The 19,294-nt window shown below is 39.1% G+C and overlaps 2 protein-coding genes across 2 annotated transcripts; one reads left to right on the plus strand and one right to left on the minus strand.

The window, feature by feature from the left end:
- Positions 1-225: 225 nt before the first annotated feature.
- On the minus strand, positions 226-4,412 carry LOC146616080 (cell surface glycoprotein CD200 receptor 1). Its single transcript, XM_085374743.1, has 7 exons — positions 4,155-4,412; positions 3,080-3,127; positions 2,214-2,522; positions 1,098-1,364; positions 924-1,011; positions 786-828; positions 226-663 (listed from the first exon to the last, which is right to left on the minus strand). The coding sequence occupies exons 1-7, from the start codon at positions 4,219-4,221 to the stop codon at positions 595-597; spliced, it is 891 nt and encodes a 296-aa protein (XP_085230869.1). The 5' UTR covers positions 4,222-4,412; the 3' UTR covers positions 226-594.
- A 3,435-nt stretch (positions 4,413-7,847) lies between these two features.
- Positions 7,848-17,935, plus strand: cfap91 (cilia and flagella associated protein 91). The gene is made up of 17 exons (XM_085374744.1): positions 7,848-7,935; positions 8,045-8,121; positions 8,394-8,542; positions 8,718-8,798; positions 8,937-8,993; positions 9,081-9,250; positions 14,672-14,849; positions 15,065-15,222; positions 15,322-15,483; positions 15,597-15,730; positions 16,197-16,310; positions 16,392-16,463; positions 16,555-16,701; positions 16,784-17,005; positions 17,237-17,385; positions 17,469-17,560; positions 17,730-17,935. The coding sequence occupies exons 1-17, from the start codon at positions 7,848-7,850 to the stop codon at positions 17,933-17,935; spliced, it is 2,256 nt and encodes a 751-aa protein (XP_085230870.1).
- The last annotated feature ends 1,359 nt before the right edge of the window (positions 17,936-19,294 follow it).

Here is a 19,294-nt window from a genome sequence, read left to right on the forward strand (position 1 = left end):
CATGCACTTTAATACAAAGAATCATATCATCTCACATTCATACATAACATAAATACTTCACATGGCATTGTCCACATTACCTTGAGACAGCTATGTGATTAAAATGCATGTTTTCGTTGCTTGGTGCTTTTACTGTAGCCACTCCAGCATGATTCTATGTAAGAAATGATCATCTATTTAACTGTTAATGTTTAAATAAGTGTATTTGTACATAATTGTAGCTAATATATTTCATCAGCATTATCAAAAGTCTGTAGTTCTGTAGTCTTACATGCTGCATGTGGCTCAAGAGCCTCCTCATTTCAGCAGTTCAGTGCATTTTTTAGTTAATGTTCTCCTTGAGACCCACACAAAGTGGTGGGCAGACATCAGGTACATCCCCCGTTCCATTAGTTAAGTGTTTATTAGGATACATTTAAAGCGAGAAACTTTCCTCTTTCAGAGAAAATCTTTGATCCTTCCCTCTCTTTACTATTTCACCCTTTCTCAGTTTCACAGCCCTCAGTTTCTCACAAAGACTTGTTGCATTTAGGCTGTGATGCATGTGCACGCTCTTTTTTCTTTTTCTTTTGTCATTGTGAACATATCTGCAGATCAGTTATAGATAGAGTTCACACGTTGAACATAGCTAGCATAGGGCTCCACTTCCTCCACATCCTCTATCTACAAAAAAAAGAAAAAAAAAGAGAAGACAAAAGAGATAGAACAGAGGGAGGTGTCTTTAACAAAACATGACAAAGTGCAGTCAACAACCAGAACTATAAAATACAGGCAGTTTTACCTACCGGTGGGGATTTGGAGGAGGAGGTATCTGACTGTTGGTGTTGCCTGGCAAAAGTTACACAAACATGTTCAGTAACCTGGACACTCTCAGAACACAAGTTATTATTTTGATTCAATTTCTGTTAAATTAAACCTGTTACCTCAGCTTCATGACCAAAAAAAATAAGAGTCCCGCTAAAAATGCAATTATTATCCCAGCTATGAGTGCATACAGCCAGAGAGAATAAACTGTAGGGAGACAAATGAAATGTTTGTTAATACCTTAAATGCACATGGTTGTGTAACTTTTGTGCCTCCGTTTGTAGAAGCCTGACCTTTAACTTTTTGATATTCCAAAAATACAATCTTGTTCAGGTTCTGGTGACTGATGGTGCAGCTCAGGTTTTCTGGATCTATGCCTTCAGGAAGCTCCAAACGACTTTCTACTGTAAAAAGTCCATTTATCCCAGGCAGTTGTTGCACAGAAGAATTTCGTGCATGATTCCAGCTGATGTTGGCTGCAGGATTTCCATTTTCAGCTCTACATACTGCTACCATTGTGTTGTCTTTGTACTCTATCCAGGCTTTTATTTCAGGAGTCACTAAATCAAAACAGACAAAAAAAAGAAACAACGACAAAAACAAATCGTTTAAGCTTCCTATATTAGAAGTTTAACCACACCACAAAATAGGATTTGCATGGCATGGTGTGCTCTATTTTCATTTTTCTTTGTTTTTCATTTTCAGATCAAATATCTAAATGTGCTAAATGAAGAATGTTAACAATGAAGTCAGTGATCCATTGAGAGCAGAGTTGTCAAAAATGAGGCCCGGGAGCCAGAATTGGCCAATCGCTCCCATTGGATAATTGAATGAAAATAAGTGTATATTCATTCAAGGTTTAGATTTTTTCCAAGTGATAAGGGACCTCCCCTATTGTATTTCATACTACACCAACATAATTAAGTAACAGGTAAACAATAACAATTAAATTGGAGGAAAAGCCTGTTTTTCACGATCTATTATATAAATTTCAGATGTCTTTTATCTGCTGCAGCAGCATTTGAATGTTTCATGACATGCTGCTGAAACCGCACTTCTGTTTCTTAGATTAAATGTGCAGTTAAAATTCTTTACGCTCACAGAGAGAGGCATTTTCCTGATTCAGAGGACTTCAGATCAAAGTGCTGCATGTGGCCCGCGATGTTAAATGAGTTCCACATCCCAGCTCTAGAGGACAATGTGTTTGTGTCCAAAAAAGGCAAACTGAAGATCACTTTTTAAAAATGTGCCACCGAAAAGACTTTGCAGAGCAACATAAATGCATATCCATTTTACTCCTTTATGAGGTATAAGCTGAATGGTAGAAGGCTGATATTTCAACTATCTGTATTCTTATATATCAATAGAGGTACCAAGGTGTGTGACTAATGTTATAACAGAAGTCCTACCTGTGATATTCACGTGGATTTCACGATTGGTAGCTCCTCCTCTGTAAGCAAACTCACACGTGTAGATTCCCACATCATCTTCTGAGAACTTTGGGATGTGTAGATATGGCTGAGAATTGGATGTGTTTCGGAGTGACTTTCCATCATTGCAGGTGTCTGAGTTTCGACCATAACTGTCAAAGTTGATCTCACAACGGGTTTTGTTAATCAATTTAATTTTCCAGATAACATAAAATGTCTCATTCCACATCTTATCGGTGCATGTCAGATTAGCATCACTCCCATTACTGAAAAGTTCATTTCTGCGTTCTGGAAAAAAAAAGGAAGTGTGAATAATAGATTTGCTAGTATATACAAAAAAGGCAGACAAGCAAAGAAAAAATAGAAAGTATTTGTTTATGTTATGCATATGTTAAATATATTTACTTAAAGAATAAAGCTGCAGCATCAAACACAGATAGAAAATAAATCATAACATTGTTTATTTTTTGTAATAATTTTTAAGATTTGTCTAATTAGCACTACAAAAAAATGTTTTATATATTACAAAAAAAATTTTTTTAAAAAAAGGAAAATAAAAAAGGAAGAGGGGAAAAAGAACGAAAAGCGGTAATGAATCAGACAAAGACTAATAAATAGCACCTTTCTTATTCAACAAGTATTGAAGTGCTTTAAAGCACTTTTTCTTTCGCTTTAATACATTTTAAGTAAAGAAGGTTGTGCAATGGTTGAAACACAATAAGCAGTAGAAAAGGAATTAAACATAATGTACTGACATTTTCACATTTTGCTAGTCACACTTTCTCACTTCATATTTTACTCATAGTGAACAGTAGCAGTATAGAAACACGGGGAAAGACTGTTACCAGTGATAGGAGGAAAAGTGGTGTTCACAGGGGCCCTTTCAGTAGTTCCTGAGAGAGACGAAGGTGAATTAAGGAAAAAGTTAGTAGAATGTTTCAGTAATTAAAGTAGCAACAAAATATTCATTTTGAAGTGCTCAGTCAGCAGAGCAGCAGCGATGGTCGTCTGTTAGTTGAAGTTTAATCGGTTAAGATGTAACATGAATTGAATGGCCATGCAGGAGAGTTAAACAACAAAGAGCTGTGAGACAAACTGCACTTTTTTAAGCTTTTGAAAAAAACAAACAAACATGACAGTCACCGAATGTGGGGCGATAAAATGTCACAGTTAAAGTTCAGCTCCTTATAAAGCCGACAAAGGTTAATCACAATCTTCCACGTTACCCAGAAGCCAGAGACACAGTCGGTATTTCATATAAGTGAAACGGAAAATTCAAGGTGGATGTGTTCAGTGAGTTGTTTACATCTGACAGGTGTAAAACCAAGACCACGCAGAAAGTGAGTGAACAAAACCACAACTCTAAAACAGAGACCCCCTTACAATGCAGAAAGAGCTGCATCATAGTTTTACCCAGATGTGAAATCAAGATTTCCAGGGTAGTACCAGGCAGTTTGATCATTCAGAAAAGACGGGGCTGACTTCTGTTATGGAACACCTTTTCCCCCTGCCAGTTTCTGCTCTGGCCCACTGTCATGCATAGTCTTTCCACACACTGTCTACGCTGTGAATCAGAATACAACCATTTCACTGAAATCTCAGGAGGCCCACAACCACTTACAGTTTACAACTCACCCACTTCATAGAAATGAGCCACAAATCTAACACTAATTACCTCTGTTATTATGCATGCTACACATATTTGACACTAAAATACATTCGCAGAGTATAATGACACAAAAAAGGTAAAAAAAAAACATTTTCAAGGTTTAAAAATGTCTCACTTGTGTCGTAAACCACATGAATCCGCATGGAGTTTGTCATTATGTATTACATTTGTGAAGGTTGCTCACTCTTAAGAAAATGTAAGTAGTGAAAGCTGAAAAACAAATGCAAGAAAAATGAGTTAACATGTCAAACCTGATTCCACGCTCTGTGTTTCAGACAAGAACAGGATCACGACATAAATCCACATAGTCTCTCTCATCGTTGCGTGTCTTCGAGTGCTCCTCTGTAAACTTGCTGCTCACACTGTAAAACCTCAAGTATGGCCTGACATAAACCGTCAGTGCTAGACTCTCTAAAGTAACATCAAACCAAGATGCATTTTCTTTCTCCTCCGTTATCTTGCCATTTCATTTCCTTACTATTCCCAACAAGCTCTGGATTTAAGTGAAGCATGTCCTCCAACAAAGACTTCAGACAAACCTGAAGTCTTTTGTGACACAGTAATATATACATCGTGTGACTAACAAATCCCTCCCTTCTTCTTTCTCATCCCCTCTCTCCAAACCGCTTTCCACTGAGACATCTTGCCTTTTTCTCCCACACAGGATGACGTTTGATAAGTCAAGACACCCATTTCCTCTCTTGCCAGACACATAGCTGTGCTCTCTAAAGTAGTATGTAGTAAAGCAGTGTGCGTGAACACACACATAAAAAATAGAGCAACGTTATGAAATTCTTTCAACGTTCGTCTCCACGTTCGTAATCACAGGTGATGATTCATCACGAGCTTACTGGTACTTTGTATGGTACACTCACGTTTATCCTTTCTTGTGACATAAATGAAGCATTCTATGTATTTCTGCTTAGTTCAGCTTAGTTTAATCAGTATTTCGAAAGATTTGATGAGAGAAATGATTTCTGCTGAGTAGGACAAATGTTAGTCTTGCTGTGGTCTCATATTTGCTGGTGTAAGAACATTTTGCTGTATAAGACTCGTGCTATGCATGCTTGCCTACATGCAGCATTAATGTGGGTGCAGGTGTTATTACTGACTCCATCTCCAGTTTGCACATTGCACACATTAACTGAAAACAAATGGTGCAATCATTCTGCTTGTATGCAGTTAAGGTCTCCAAGCCGTATGCAGAGTTTGTGGTTCACAAATACATCTTGCAATGAGAAATCTTGATATTAGCTGTCCCATATAAGTTCAGATAGGGCAGATGAGCAACGATAGCTCGGCTTATCCTTCTCTTGTGGGTATTCTAAGTGTGACCAACTGTGAAAGCTGAAACAAAAGGCAAAAACGGTGAAAAAAATGTCCTAGTATAAACTCGTACATCACATACCTTAACCAGCCAGAGTTTGATTCATCCTTTCCTAATTTCGTCTTGGGCTGGGACCTTGAAAAAAGAGGGGTATTTAAATGAATAACTGCCGTTCTCCTTTTTCTTGGATCTAATATTAGACCATGTTTATTTCATGTATAGACAGAAATTCAGCTGACTATGAGTTGGCACACATGGGACAAGGAACTAGTTCTTCCAAAAAATAGCAATTTCTTCATCTGTGAACTATTGTTGCTTCAGTCAGCAGTATTGCACACATATCCCAAAAAAGGAGCGAAAAAAACAACAAGAGCTTATGTTTTGGGCTTTAACGATAAGAAGCACAGACTGTGCATGTGTCTATGCATGCGTGCATACACTGCTTCCCTTTGATAAGTGACTTCCTGTTGATGTCAAAATCATGCTTTTTGGCTACCCAAAAATATAACTCGGAGGGTAAGAAAAAAAACAGAAGTTGTCAGACAATTTTGGTCTGCTCCACGTAATTCTTTTTGTTTTTTTCTTCTTCTTCAGTTATTTTTCTGAGTTTTCAGTTTAAGAAGTTTACGTCAGTATTAGCAAAATTGCCTGGAAAGTTTAGGGGTTCAGAAAAAAATAATTTTATATACAATGCCATGCTGTGTCATCCCTGAGAGCCTGAAGCCTTGTATCTACCCTAATAACGAAACCTTAGTGCAGTAACATGTGCCACTTGCTTGTTGTGAAGTCCCCCTGCCTTTAGTTTGGTCAGCTGAAAAGCTGCTGGTTGCTTTTATTACATTTTTCAGTTCAGTATGACACAAAGTAAAGAGATTTGAAACATTAAATTTAATAGAAGAGTACGGCATGCTGCTGATACCTCTGTGTTCACTGAATGGTCCAGTAAAATCCTGGGTGAAGGCCAGTGTGCCAGTGCCTCGTTCATATTTAAAAAGAAAGGCAACATGCTTCAAATTCCAGCATTTTTTAATTGTTTTTTTCTTCTTTTTACATGAAGTGAATCCTCTTGATCGCTGATACAGTACATGTGGTATCATAGAGCTTTTTCGATTTGCTGTGACTGTGTAGTCATACAGAGAATTTTCATCAGCATGGAAATAATTTTCTGGTCATCCGGTATATGTAGATGGGGATCAGATCACTCTTGTTTTTCATTTTCTTGTGTGCTACTACTTCTTGCTACAAACACAGCTATTAAATCAGCTAAGTATTAACTATGTTGTTTATCTGACAGAACATAGAGGGTGTTTTTCTTTGGGTTTATTTTAGCTATATTATTTCCACTTCTTGTAGGGTCACCTTTTTCAGTCTTCACACTGTCAGACAACTCCACCCTAGTCTAAATGGAAACTTTTATCATCTCTGACTCATACGTCAGGTCGTTTGTGCATGTAGATGTTAAAATGTCCTAAGTAACAAGCTGACACGTTACTTTTGAATTCTTGCATTTTTGCCGTTATGGAATAAAACCAGTTACATTTCATGACCAGTTATATTCTATATTCCTTTCACATTGATGTAACTCTGGCGCCATACATATATATTTTTCTCTATATCGTAGATATATTTTGATTAGATTACTAGGCTTTTGTGGTAGTTACATTTTTAGGAACTACGTTTTCACTCCTTCCTTCTACTAATTCTTAAAGACTGCTGTCCTAAATTTTACAGTTGTTGCTGTCACTTAGGTTTTTTTTTTTTTTTTAATAAAAAGAGGTCAAATTCGTATCCTTTTATATCCTGCATTGTTTGTATATTGATGTACTGTTTGTGTATATGTATTTTTGCTTTATTGTATATTTTGATTATATTACTGCATTTTGTAGCATTTTTTTTACTTTGTTTCTTTCTTTTTAAAAAAATAAAATACAATTATTAATGTGCACACTTACTTGAATTTGTTGATAAAGTTGATTCTTAAAGTCTTAAAGTCTTTGCTGTCTTATATGAACTGATACTAGGAAAAAAAATCCTGACCTACTTAAGGAGTTTAACTTCTGTGATGTGCCCACGGCCTAAGGCATAATCATTTTAGCAGATACAGCAGATTTTGTATGTAGGTAGTTTATATGTAGGTTGTGACGTTTGTGGTACTGTAGGCTGGTAAAAAGTACAAAAATTCATTGTAGCAATTTTGAAAGTTATTCAACTATCCTGCTAATTAAAATTAATAATATAACCCTTCATTATTTATTATTACTAGGGATGAAAAAGAAGAGACATAAAAAAACGATCACCGCGGAAAAGTAGACCCTGAATCCTCTCCTAGATGAAATCACGAAGGAAGAAACGTCCTTTAAATCTTAAATGATGACATGTGGAGTTAAATTAATATTACACTAACAAATTTTGATAAAAACCCAAAGTATGCTGTCCAAGAATTACTTCCAACTTTCACCCGGTGAGAGTAAACAGAAAGCTCGAGATTAATCCTCCCACTTCCGGACGGTCAGTTTATTGTCTCCATGACTACAGTGTCAAAACGACGTCGTTGAAGGGGCCGTCCGCATGTAAAATTAGCTGTAAAAATACTCAATTGTTTGACTAAATACAGAAAATGTGCGCATCTGTGACTAACACGTTTACCAAGCAGAATGATGCTGGTACAGCTGTTTTGCATGAACGGGCTTATGACTACTTGTACGGTGAGTAAGCTTTGAACTAACTAGCACAGCTAACGAACACACCAATGAGCACGGCTAATAGCTGAACTTAGCTGCTTCGGTTGCCATCACCTGAACTGTTCCTCCACAGATCCGGTTCACACAGTGTCATCGGAGGCAGACCACACCAAGGCCAGTTTCAAGGCCTTTGCGTCCAGGTCTCGAATAGTAAGTCGTATCTATACTTTATTTCAAATTTATTACATTTTAAATAAAAGATAAGTTGATTTAAAATGCTGTCATTATTATATTATATTATAGTTTATTTTTATTTTTATTTAAACCTGTAGTATACAGAGCATTTATCTTGTATTGTAATAATGTATATTTTCTTCCACCTTTTGAATATAATATAGAGGGGCTTTTTTTGTCTCTTTTGTTTAACTAAAAATTAAATGTGAAATGCACTCTTTAACATTGTTTCCGTCTTCTTCGCTCAGAGGAGAATACCAGAGTTTGCATCCATGTTTAGTGACAACCCACGCTATACTGTTAAAGTAGACCCTGCAGTCCCGCAGCCGGCCTTTACTGATCTTCAGTGGCGAGGCCACACAGAACAGCGCAAAGAGGCCCTGCAGCAGCTGGCTGGGTAACACAACATGCACATGAAGCCTTAGTTACTAAGTTGCTTCATTTTAAGATGTAGTCTTTCTCTCATTACAGACAAAATAAATAAAATAAATAAAGTAATGTTTTAATGTCTCTATTATATATTATAAATGATAAAATATGTATATATTACATCTTGATTATCTTCTTGACAGGATTTCTCCAAACACTCAAACATGGCTGAAAACCAAGGAGTGCCGTGTAACCGGAGCAGATTTCTGCAAATACTTTAAACGGTTTGACTAGCCAGTTGAGAATCTGATTGTTTGTTCTGTTTTTCCTAACACAACAAACTAAAGATAACTGCCATACTGCCCCACTTATGTAGATGTCAGTATAGTCTATGACATAGTATTTCACTTTGTTCCCTTTAGCCCTCTCATTCCCTTTGGGCAGCAGATACCTCCTAGTGTGATTTATGCTTTGCCGAGGTGAGGTTCTTTGCATTACTTTGTTGTGCAGCTGTTTCTGCTGTGCTATTTTTTCTGGAAGTATGTCTGTTTTTTGTGTCACCTTAGAGAAGACTTTATAACGTCTGATGCTGAGCAAAAACCCACCCACTTCACTGTTGGGGTCCAGACAGACTACAGGGAAAGTGAAACACAGACAGACCCATACAGCCCCGAGTATGTGATTCAGCCCGGGACTACTCCCTCAGAGCTCCTGCAGATGGCAGCTTTGACTTGGGGTATAGGCATGTTTATTGTGTTCTTTATCTGTTATATGAACCGTGATGGTACACTCATAAGCAACTTTATTAGATCTTGGCAGTATAATTATCTTGCTCTCTTCTCTCCATCCTATTTTTTTTTTTTTTTTTTTTACTTACTAAACATAATTTATAATGCATCTGTGCTGGCTAACCTGTGCATAAGAAACTCACTGAGAAACAAATTGTTGCAAAAACAAATAGTTAACATCAACAGGTTCATCATCCACAAGTCACAGTTAGTACAGGAAGAAAGTACAAGTAAAATACATACAACCCACGCTTATCTTGAGTGGGAGGGATAACTGAAACTCCACTTTCTATTAGTGTAAAGACGTTTAACTGCACATTAGATCACTGAAATATCTTAATATAAGATGAAGAAGTTCAATTTCAACAGCATGTCTCAGTTTTTCTAAATGATAAATGTGGAAATTACAGAAAGAAAAATTCTGGAAGCTCACTTCCCACACTGCCCTGTATTTATAAAACAAGATAAAGATTTTGTTCATTGATTAAAATCTATTTTTAAACTAAAATTTATATAGTGGACAGTAAAAAAAAGAAACATTTCTGTCATTTAATTGTTAATTTGATAGATTACTTGGTTACTTGATTACTTAGGTGTACATGAATGAAAATACCCTTAAAAGTCCCAAAATTGATGCACTCCTTCATATTTTCCAAAGCGGGCTGGATTGGATCTTTGCCAGGCCAATATCGGCCCCCGGGCCTTATATTTGACACCCCTATCATAAGGCAAATGCATAAATAAAGTTGAGCTTTGCTTCACAAGATAGAACCATGCCTTAAACATATTCGTGGAACCTTTTGCAGTCTGTCTGCTTTACCATAACACTGCTAACATTTGTCACTGCACAATTGATCAATATGCCTATAAGTGACTATATCATATTTTTAAACTGAGAAATTTTTATTGTCTCAGTTCTCAAGTTTGTGCCTTGGGTCCAGAGTGCCTTATCCCCACAAATTCCCCCGACAAATGTAATTGGTGCAGTTTGTTTGTCTGTCTGCTGTAAATGTTTGTTATCAAGCATCCACAGTTCATCACTGCTAGTGCCCAAGGTCAAAGCTGAGCTTGGAAAAAAATTAAAGAAGCCGTATCTAGTAATATATCATGTAAAAGGGTTTGGAGAGAACTGTACAATGCACTTCTTCATTTTTCAATACGATGGCCTACGACATCACAACTAGTTTCACAAGATCTCACACTGCATGAATATATCTTAAATCTTAAGACATTTCTGCTACAATCATATGGGTAAAGATAATAAAATACACAAGTTTTGCATATAATGCTTCAAGGTCAAAGGTCAGGGTCACATAAATTGGGTCATAAACATGCTCTTTAAAACATTATTTTTTCATTACATTATATGACTTCCCAATGTCACAAAAAGATGAACGTCCTACACTAGATTTCCATATTAACAATATTGACATCAGCATAAAGTATCAGTGTTAGTATAGCCCAGGGGTCGGCAACCTGTGGCTCCGGAGCCGCATGCGGCTCTTTTGTCCTTATACTGCGGCTCCGGGTGGTTTGGGAAAATAAATTAGAAGTATTTAGCTGAAGTGCATTTTATTTGTGTTTAGTTCTTTTTTTAACTTGTAGTTCTAAATTGGAAGATTATTGTGATTTTGAAATATGAAAATAAAATTATATCTTATTATTTTTTCATCGCTCAAAATAAGCGTCACACTCGCGGAAGCCGGTATACCCGCCGAAACGCCGTGCATTTATCGAGACTTTCAAACCCAGGTAGGCCAATTATGGATCTTCGGATCCACATTATGTCGGCAGCTGTTCTCCACCGTGAACTATGTTAAAAACAAACACCGCTCACGCCTCACAGATGAAAGCTTACAGTCCTGCGTAAAGATGAAAGCCCCGATTTGCAGACGCTGTGCGCAGAGGTTCGGGACCATAAGTCTTATTGTAAACATATCACAGCAGACCCGACGATGTTTCCATGAACACGCTTTTCAGCATCTCTTTATTGACCACTTTTCATACACGGTCGCTGTACGCATACAGCCGGCTGTAGCTTTTCAGCTCACAGCCCGACAACACAACAGCAGAGAGAGCACAGACTTTAAGGCGGCGAGGCGTGATTGCGGGTGCCGCTCAGGTGTGTCCGACTCCCCTGCAGCGGCGCTGCAGACCACGCCCCGCCACACACATTAACCTGGTAAAATACATATTTAGGCAGAATTTTGCAAATATCATTTTTTTTTTTTTTTAGCAGCATAGTGCTTTTTTTCCAATTACTTTTTAAAAGTCAGGCCAAGGCTTCAAAAGCCCAAAGGTGATATAAGGGTGGCGGATCACAACAGTTTTTGTTTGCTACATGGATCATTTTAGTTCAGTTGGGTGTTTTTCCTTTTGTTATATTTCTTTAAGAGTTCAAAATGTGTTAATTACATAAATAAAATGTAATTTTCTCTGTAGCACTTCATGGATTTCATAAGCAACACACCTTAGTTGCTCTGTGGATTCTTTTAAAAAGCAGTTAAAAACTTTTCTGTTCAAACAAGCCTTTTGTTGATCTACGTATTTTATATTCTTTACATTCTTTACATTTGATCTTTTACATTGTGTATAATGTCTATTGATTGTATTGTTTATTTTAATATTTGTGTACAGCACTTTGTGACTGCCTGTCTATGAAAAGCGCTTAATAAATAAACTTTACTTACTTACTTTAGTTGTTCACACAAAGCATAAAGGTAAAAAAACCAATATCCATCCATCCATCCATCCATCTTCATCCGCTTTATCCGAGGCCGGGTCGCGGGGGCAGCAGCCTAAGCAAAGAGGCCCAGACCTCCCTCTCCCCAGCCACCTCCTCCAGCTTATCCGGGGGAATACCAAGGCGTTCCCAGGCCAGCCGAGAGATATAATCTCTCCAGCGTGTCCTGGGTCTGCCCCGGGGCCTCCTCCCGGTGGGACATGCCTGGAACACCTCACCCAGGAGGCGCCCAGGGGGCATCCTTGTCAGATGCCCGAACCACCTCAGCTGGCTCCTTTCGATGTGGAGCAGCAGCTGCTCTACTCTGAGCCCCTCCCGGATGGCCGAACTTCTCACCCTATCTCTAAGGGAGAGGCCAGCCACCCTTCGGAGGAAGCTCATTTCTGCCGCTTGTATCCGCGATCTCGTTCTTTCGGTCACTACCCACAGCTCGTGGCCATAGGTGAGGGTAGGGACGTAGATCGACCGGTAAATTGAGAGCTTCGCTTTTACACTCAGCTCCCTCTTCACCACGACGGTGAAGAGGGAGCAATATATACAGTGTTATCTTCATTTTAGATTTCAAAAAGTATTTGCGGCTCCCCTGACTCCTCTTATTCTTAAATTGTTGCTCGGACTGTTTATATAACCTGTCACGTTACTGATTAGCTCAGTTGTGTGATGGTACTAAAGGGATTTTTTAAATAATTTAAATCTTTTTTAAGTGTGTTAGTTGTCCCAGCTATTTTAAAATGTTTTTCTAGTATCAAGTTATAAAGTAAGATACTTTTTTAAGTATGAAGTGTCTCAGTGTCAATGCTTGATATTTTATCTTTTACTACACTTAGCACAAATAGTACAAGTAGTTTGGTTGATTATTTCTTAGTTGTGGCAGTGCTTCATGGCAATACCTCTTACACAGTTAAAGCCTGTTTATTTCCCTTAAATGTTGCCACGTTTGTAAGGAAAATGGATTTCTAGGTTAAGTAGCAGATTTGACTATGTGGGTTGCTCGCTTGAAAAACTTTCCAAATTGACTCTGCCTATGGCGAGCAGCTTATTCTGCTACTGACTCAGTAGCACATGAGAAAATGTGTCTGTGTGGGCTCTCAGGTCATGGTACTCCAAGGAGCTTGAAAGGAAAGCGACTAGACATCTTTCATGAAGACGTTTCACCTCTCATCCAAGAGGCTTCTTCAGTTCTAAAACTAAAAGGTTTCGTATTGTGTCGCTTTGTACGTTCCTCACAATTTCCCATCATTACCCCCTCCCCTTCGCTGCACCCCTGCACTGTTCTGTTTTTAATGGCCCCCGTATGGCCACCCTTATGAAAAAATTCTTGAGGTGCCCCTGGTCACAGGTACTGAAAGCCTAGTGGGGATTGTCCCTTAAGAGCATAATGTGTGTCATCACATGAGCCCGAGGTGTGATAAAAGGCATGTGATGTTACCCCCAGAGGTTTCTGATGAAAACACCGTAAGAACTTGTCTCACCCTATCATGTGACCTATTGAGGTCAGCTGACGCAATATATGAGTGGGGGTTGAGGCGTCTGGGAAGCCACTCCCTCTGTTCAATGATGGTTGTTCACAGTAGATGGCCTCTTTTACTCCTCTTTCAAACAATCTATGTTCTCAGTCCAAAATGTGAATATTGGCATCCTTGAAAGAGTGACCTTTACCTTTTAGGTGCAGATGTACAGCCCAGTGTTGTCCTTTCGAGGTGGCTCTTCTATGTTGTTTCTTGCTTTTATTTATTGAGTAGCTTCCTAAGAACAGCTTTAACTTTTTTTTGTCATTTCCTGCATCTTTGGCACTAGAAGAAGCCGCCCAAACACATGAGATATCATGAGATATCATTGGAAAGACCAGGATTTCCTCTACTGAGCACATGAGGACTTCGTAGGGTAGCTCAAATTAAATGGTAAATGGTAAATGGCCTGTATTTATATAGCGCTTTTCTAGTCCCTAAGGACCCCAAAGCGCTTTACATATCCAGTCATCCACCCATTCACGCACACATTCACACACTGGTGATGGTAAGCTACATTGTAGCCACAGCCACCCTGGGGCGCACTGACAGAGGCGAGGCTGCCGGACACTGGCGCCACCAGGCCCTCTGACCACCACCAGTAGGCAACGGGTGAAGTGTCTTGCCCAAGGACACAACGACCGAGGCTGTCCAAGCTGGGGCTCGAACCGGCAACCTTCCGATTACAAGGCGAACTCCCAACTCTTGAGCCACGATCGCCCCAAATTAGTCAAAAGACACAGACCACAAACAAATGTCGTGACAGAGAACATAAATGAATAGGGTGGGTCTCAGGAGACTAGAGGTCCACCTGTTCCTCACTGCATTGCACAGCATACACTTTGCTTAGCTTGTGTTTACGAGTTTTGTCCTTGGGATGAACCAGTTTTTGTCTGAGGGTGTGTCTGGGTTTGCAGTTCACTGGGATGTCATGCTTGGAGAAGATTCTTCTTTGTTACAAAAAATGCAAATTTTCCTTACTTTTGCGTCAAGTTTATTTTTAGGCAAATATGGGCTATGATTGCAATCTGTATATATTTACATTTTAAGCTGTGTTGCTTTTTTGTGACAGGGTTGCATACGGTAATTAGTTTTTTTTCTGAATGAAAATTCCTCAGGTCACGGTCTGCCTGCAGGCCTTGCAGAAGTGGAAATGATACAGCGTGCCCGTGCCAAGCGAGCTTGGGAGGCCAGTCTTCCTCCACTGAGTGACCTGAGCCAGCTCGACAAGAGGAGGTGTTTAATGGAAGAGATGGAGGCCAAAGAGTGGGCTTTCAGAGAAGGCGAAATCGAGAAGTGAGTGATAGTGCACCTGAAATGCTAATCTAACTGGAAAACACACTAATAGGGATGCAACCTACTGCTTAAAGTGATGGTGATGCACTGTTTGGCACAGATTTAAACTTCATCATGTATTGATTGCTTCACACCTTCATTGTTTCAGTTCACTCCTGTCACTCTGATAAGGAGCAGTTGTGTTTTGTGTTTTTATCGTACATTTTCTCTGCTAGGTTGCAAGAGGCTCGTTTAGAGGTGCTAAAGGACCTTCTGAGGCAGAGAGATGAGGCTCAGAAAGATGTCACAAATGACAGACTGAACCAGATATATTCTAAGCACCAGGAAGACAGGGAGACCAAGCTAAACAAAATACACGCTGACTACAACAGGTGTAAGACGTCCAGCCCTCTAATGTTAAGTATATTATTTAATATCTAGTCTCACTCCTTGGCAACTGCCTCTGTTTTTCTTTTCTTATTTTTGTCTGCAGCACTGAGAAAATTAGAAGCTAAGAGGAAAAATGTGGAGGGGAAGCTAGAACGGTGCGTCATAGCCTCTCAGACGTATGTCCCCAGGATCCGCATTGGCATTTTTCCCAACAGGAACATCAACAGCATGCTGTCAACAAGACGCTACTTAGACACATATGAAGGTTTGAATCTGAATGCTGTTGCAGAAGTAAAAATTTTGTATGTAATTTCCAGTATAACACACACAGATAATTTCATAAATTCATTGTTAAGATCATTTTTAATTCTTTGTTAGGTTTAGAAGAACTAGAGGCGCAACTCAGTGCTTCAGTACTGAAGTCAAAGAGAGAAAGAACAAAACCCAAAGTCTCCGAGGATGTGATGAAGCCTCCTGAGAGCAGAGCTGTGCAGTTGCTGAAGAAATACAAGGTAAGGCAGAACAGAAAATATAGATGTTCATTAAAGTGGATCTACGTTGCTCAGGTCCAATGCAATATTTATTACTACTGGAGTAGTTTTGAATAATTGACAGTTTAAAATAACTCTTACTTATCATAAGCTGGGCTCTGGCGATTCACCCACTGAAACAAGCTGAAGTCAACACTTCTGATTGGCTATCTCATGGAGACACAAGGTTTGAACTGCAGGTCAATGGTACTTCTGTGCACCTGTTATGACCACAGTAAAGATCTCTGCTCTCATTAACATCAGGCAGAGCCAAGAGCAGAAGAAATTGTGAGAGACCAGGCAGGAATCTGAAGCCTGAGCTTTTGGCTCATGTATATACAGCAACGTCATTATTTGACATTTTAGCCATTTTGTTTGATGCAAGATCCACTTGAAGTATATCTTTGAAGTTTTAGATACATACATACTGGCACTTCTGGCTCCACAGAATCTGAAGCAGAAGCAGGATGACCACGCATCTTTGAGGACTTTACGTTTTCTTCTCAGAAAGGAGACGCCTGTTCCTCATCCTGTCACTCCCACAGTGGAAACACCACCTGAGGTCAGTTAATTATTCTGACTGTTACTGAGACTTCCTTTGTAAATATTACATTTATTGTATTAATATTTCTCTATTTTTTAGGGGGAAGAAGAGAAAGAACTTGCTGTAATCTTCTTGCAGAAACTATTGCGAGGACGAAGGATCCAGTATGAGGTCCACCTGTGTTTCATTCCTACATAAATGTTTCAGTCTTGCTCAGTTTTTGAGCACTTATCTTTTTACTTTTATCTCTGCTGTTCTAAAGATGTTTAAGGGCAAGGAGAAACATCAGGATCTCATCCAGGAACTGAGGACTGTCCATGCCCTGAAGAGGGAAGAGCAGGAGCTACAGAAGGCAGACAAAGAGCACGTCATGATGCTGAATAAACAAAGAGACAAACGCAGACTTGAGGTGAAACACACGGACCTGACCACGTGGACAAAAATGTACTAAATCCAAACAACCTTTATACCCGTTCTCTCCATCTTTTCAGATTTTTCAACAGGAAGCGCATCAAGCCGGAGTAGTAGGAGCGGAACTAGAACAAGTGTTTGACACATTGTCCAAGGAGCTGATTCGTCTCCAGGATGAGCGAAGGATCCACGCCTTTACACTGCTGGCTGAGAGAGACCGTCGGATGCAAGAGGCCGAGGAGAGCGGAAGGAGGCAGGTAGAGGAGCGAAGACGCAAAGAGGAAGACGAGATCTTCAGAGAAGTATGTGCACATGTCATTGTTCTGTTGTAAAAGGGTAACAGAGATCAGTAACAATGAGGTAACAAAGCATTTGCAGTCAGAGCACTAACTCTTTGGAACAAGCTGAGTCACTGAGCTCTAAATCGCTTATTAAAACGTACTTATTTTTCTATTTTTTTTGTCAATTATTGTACTTATTATTACCATTTTAAGGTGTGTGAGTTTGTGGGTTCCCTTCACTTCTTGTCACAGGTGGTACAGGTACATCAGGAGACTGTGGACATGTATTTAGAAGACATCATCTTGGGGACCATTGAGCACATAGCCGACCAGCAGGCGCGGGAGGAGATCCACAAGAGAGCAAAGGAGGTCAACGACATCGCATATGCCATTGAGGAAAGGTAACAAGCACCTTCGAATATCTGTCGCTGCTTGGTGTTAAGGAATTGTAACACTAACAAACATCACTTTTGTGTGCGAGTAGCCGGGATAATCTTCAGTCGGAGGAGATTGTGTCTGAGCTGGTGTACAGCTTCCTTATCCCGGAGGTAAAGAAGATCGGTGTCAGGGAAAGAGGTTTGTAGCAAGAATTAGAAACACACGAAAATGCATTAAATGACTTACTAGTAAAAGATAAATGCCCTTGTTTTTAAAATAGAAATTAAAATGACTTATTGGAGTGTTGATGGAGTGATTAAGTTAAAGGTAAATCCTTTCCTAATTTTTTCTGACCTTGCATTTTCAGTGCACCAGAAGCAGCATAGACACTTACAGGCAGCTCGGAACATCATTCAAGGGACTTCAAATGCTCCTGAGCTCCTGAACAGTACTCTGGAAGCGTCAAAATTTACTTGTCCTGGTATAAAAGCGTCCTGTCAAGTCCTGGAAGAGACAATGAGCCAGCCGCTGCAGGGGAAGGAAGCAGAGCAGCACGATGCTCAAACTGAGTAAAAGAGAGGACTAGAATATTAAAAGTGTTCTGCATTGCAATCTATAATGTCTAAAAGTTGTTGTGATATTATTAAAGTGATGGTTTAATAATCATTCTGGGTTGTTGTTTTTTTTTTACTCTAAGCAGTAATTAATTTAATTTAATTTGACATGAAATGTTTGAAGAAGTCTTTCTGCTTTTACTCCACCACGTTTTGGGAACAAATGTTGTGTTTTATGCGGTAGATGATGTATTTGAACCCTTTGAAGCATAGGCATGAATTAATTGCCAGAAATTATATATTTTATTTATTTATTTTGAAAAAGGGGATTATTGAACCTTGTGATGAATTTAGAAAAAATCTTTATTATTGTAGGTGTTTTAATTTATGTCATATTTGCTACATCTGTTTTTTAAATTTATTTATATTTAGCTATGTATTTCTTTAAAATGCATTGTGCAATTTATTTCAGTTTTTGAGGGGAAAATCACTCTGATGATGATGAAGCCTCAAAAACTAATTCAAACGTGATAATCCAGTGTTTGTTTTTTGTTTGTTTTTGATTGATTGGATTATTACAGATACCCAGCAACACACAAGCAATTAAAATAATCGCAGCTCAACATTAAATGGTGCCATTTTCCATAATGACTTTTGGTACTTATTATATATTTTGATTTTACAACGTGCAGCATGAAGACTCTTAAACAGGATTATAACTTACATTAAAAGTTCTTTTTTTTCACGTTTCCACAATTATTCAACGAAAAATTATGTTTCATCACTTTTGCAAGAAAATCGTGTCCTTTTTTTTTCTGTGCTGATTCCATTTCCGATTAAATATTTGGATTCGTCCTGTGTCGCTCCATCCTGGAAACGCCCCTGCGTCCGTGATCCGCGTCTACGAAGTACGACATCAGTAGGCGGTGCTGGATTTTACACAGTTTCTTCGGCTGCAGCCGGTTGTAGTTGTGGCAAACTGCCAGTATTAAACATTAAGCTGGTCGAAAGCTTGCACGACGACCTGTTAACGATTCTCTCCCCTGTTGGTCATGCTCAAAATTCCCCCTGATTAAGCGAAGTGAGGCGGGCACCTGTGGACCACGTACAGCTGTTTTGACATCTGGAATCATCAGGTGAGTGATTTGAATGACCTAAGCCAGACATTTAACCAGGTAAAGGAAGGAAAAGAGTTTACTTTATGACAACCTGTGTGGACCTGTGCAGACCTGTTAGACAGGTCAGGCTTCACAAACCTGCCTGCCTGCAGGGTGGGAGTAAAGTAGGAGCACTCCCAAACAAGCATGTTTTACACGCTGCTTCAGTGGAGTGTGTGGAGTTGTGTATGCTTTAAAGAAACACAACGACTTACGTTAAA

Source organism: Diplotaxodon limnothrissa, linkage group LG16 (assembly GCF_057381915.1).
Source record: "Diplotaxodon limnothrissa isolate DT_005_m linkage group LG16, D_limnothrissa_male_GT1.1, whole genome shotgun sequence".
Taxonomy (NCBI): Eukaryota; Metazoa; Chordata; class Actinopteri; order Cichliformes; family Cichlidae; genus Diplotaxodon; species Diplotaxodon limnothrissa.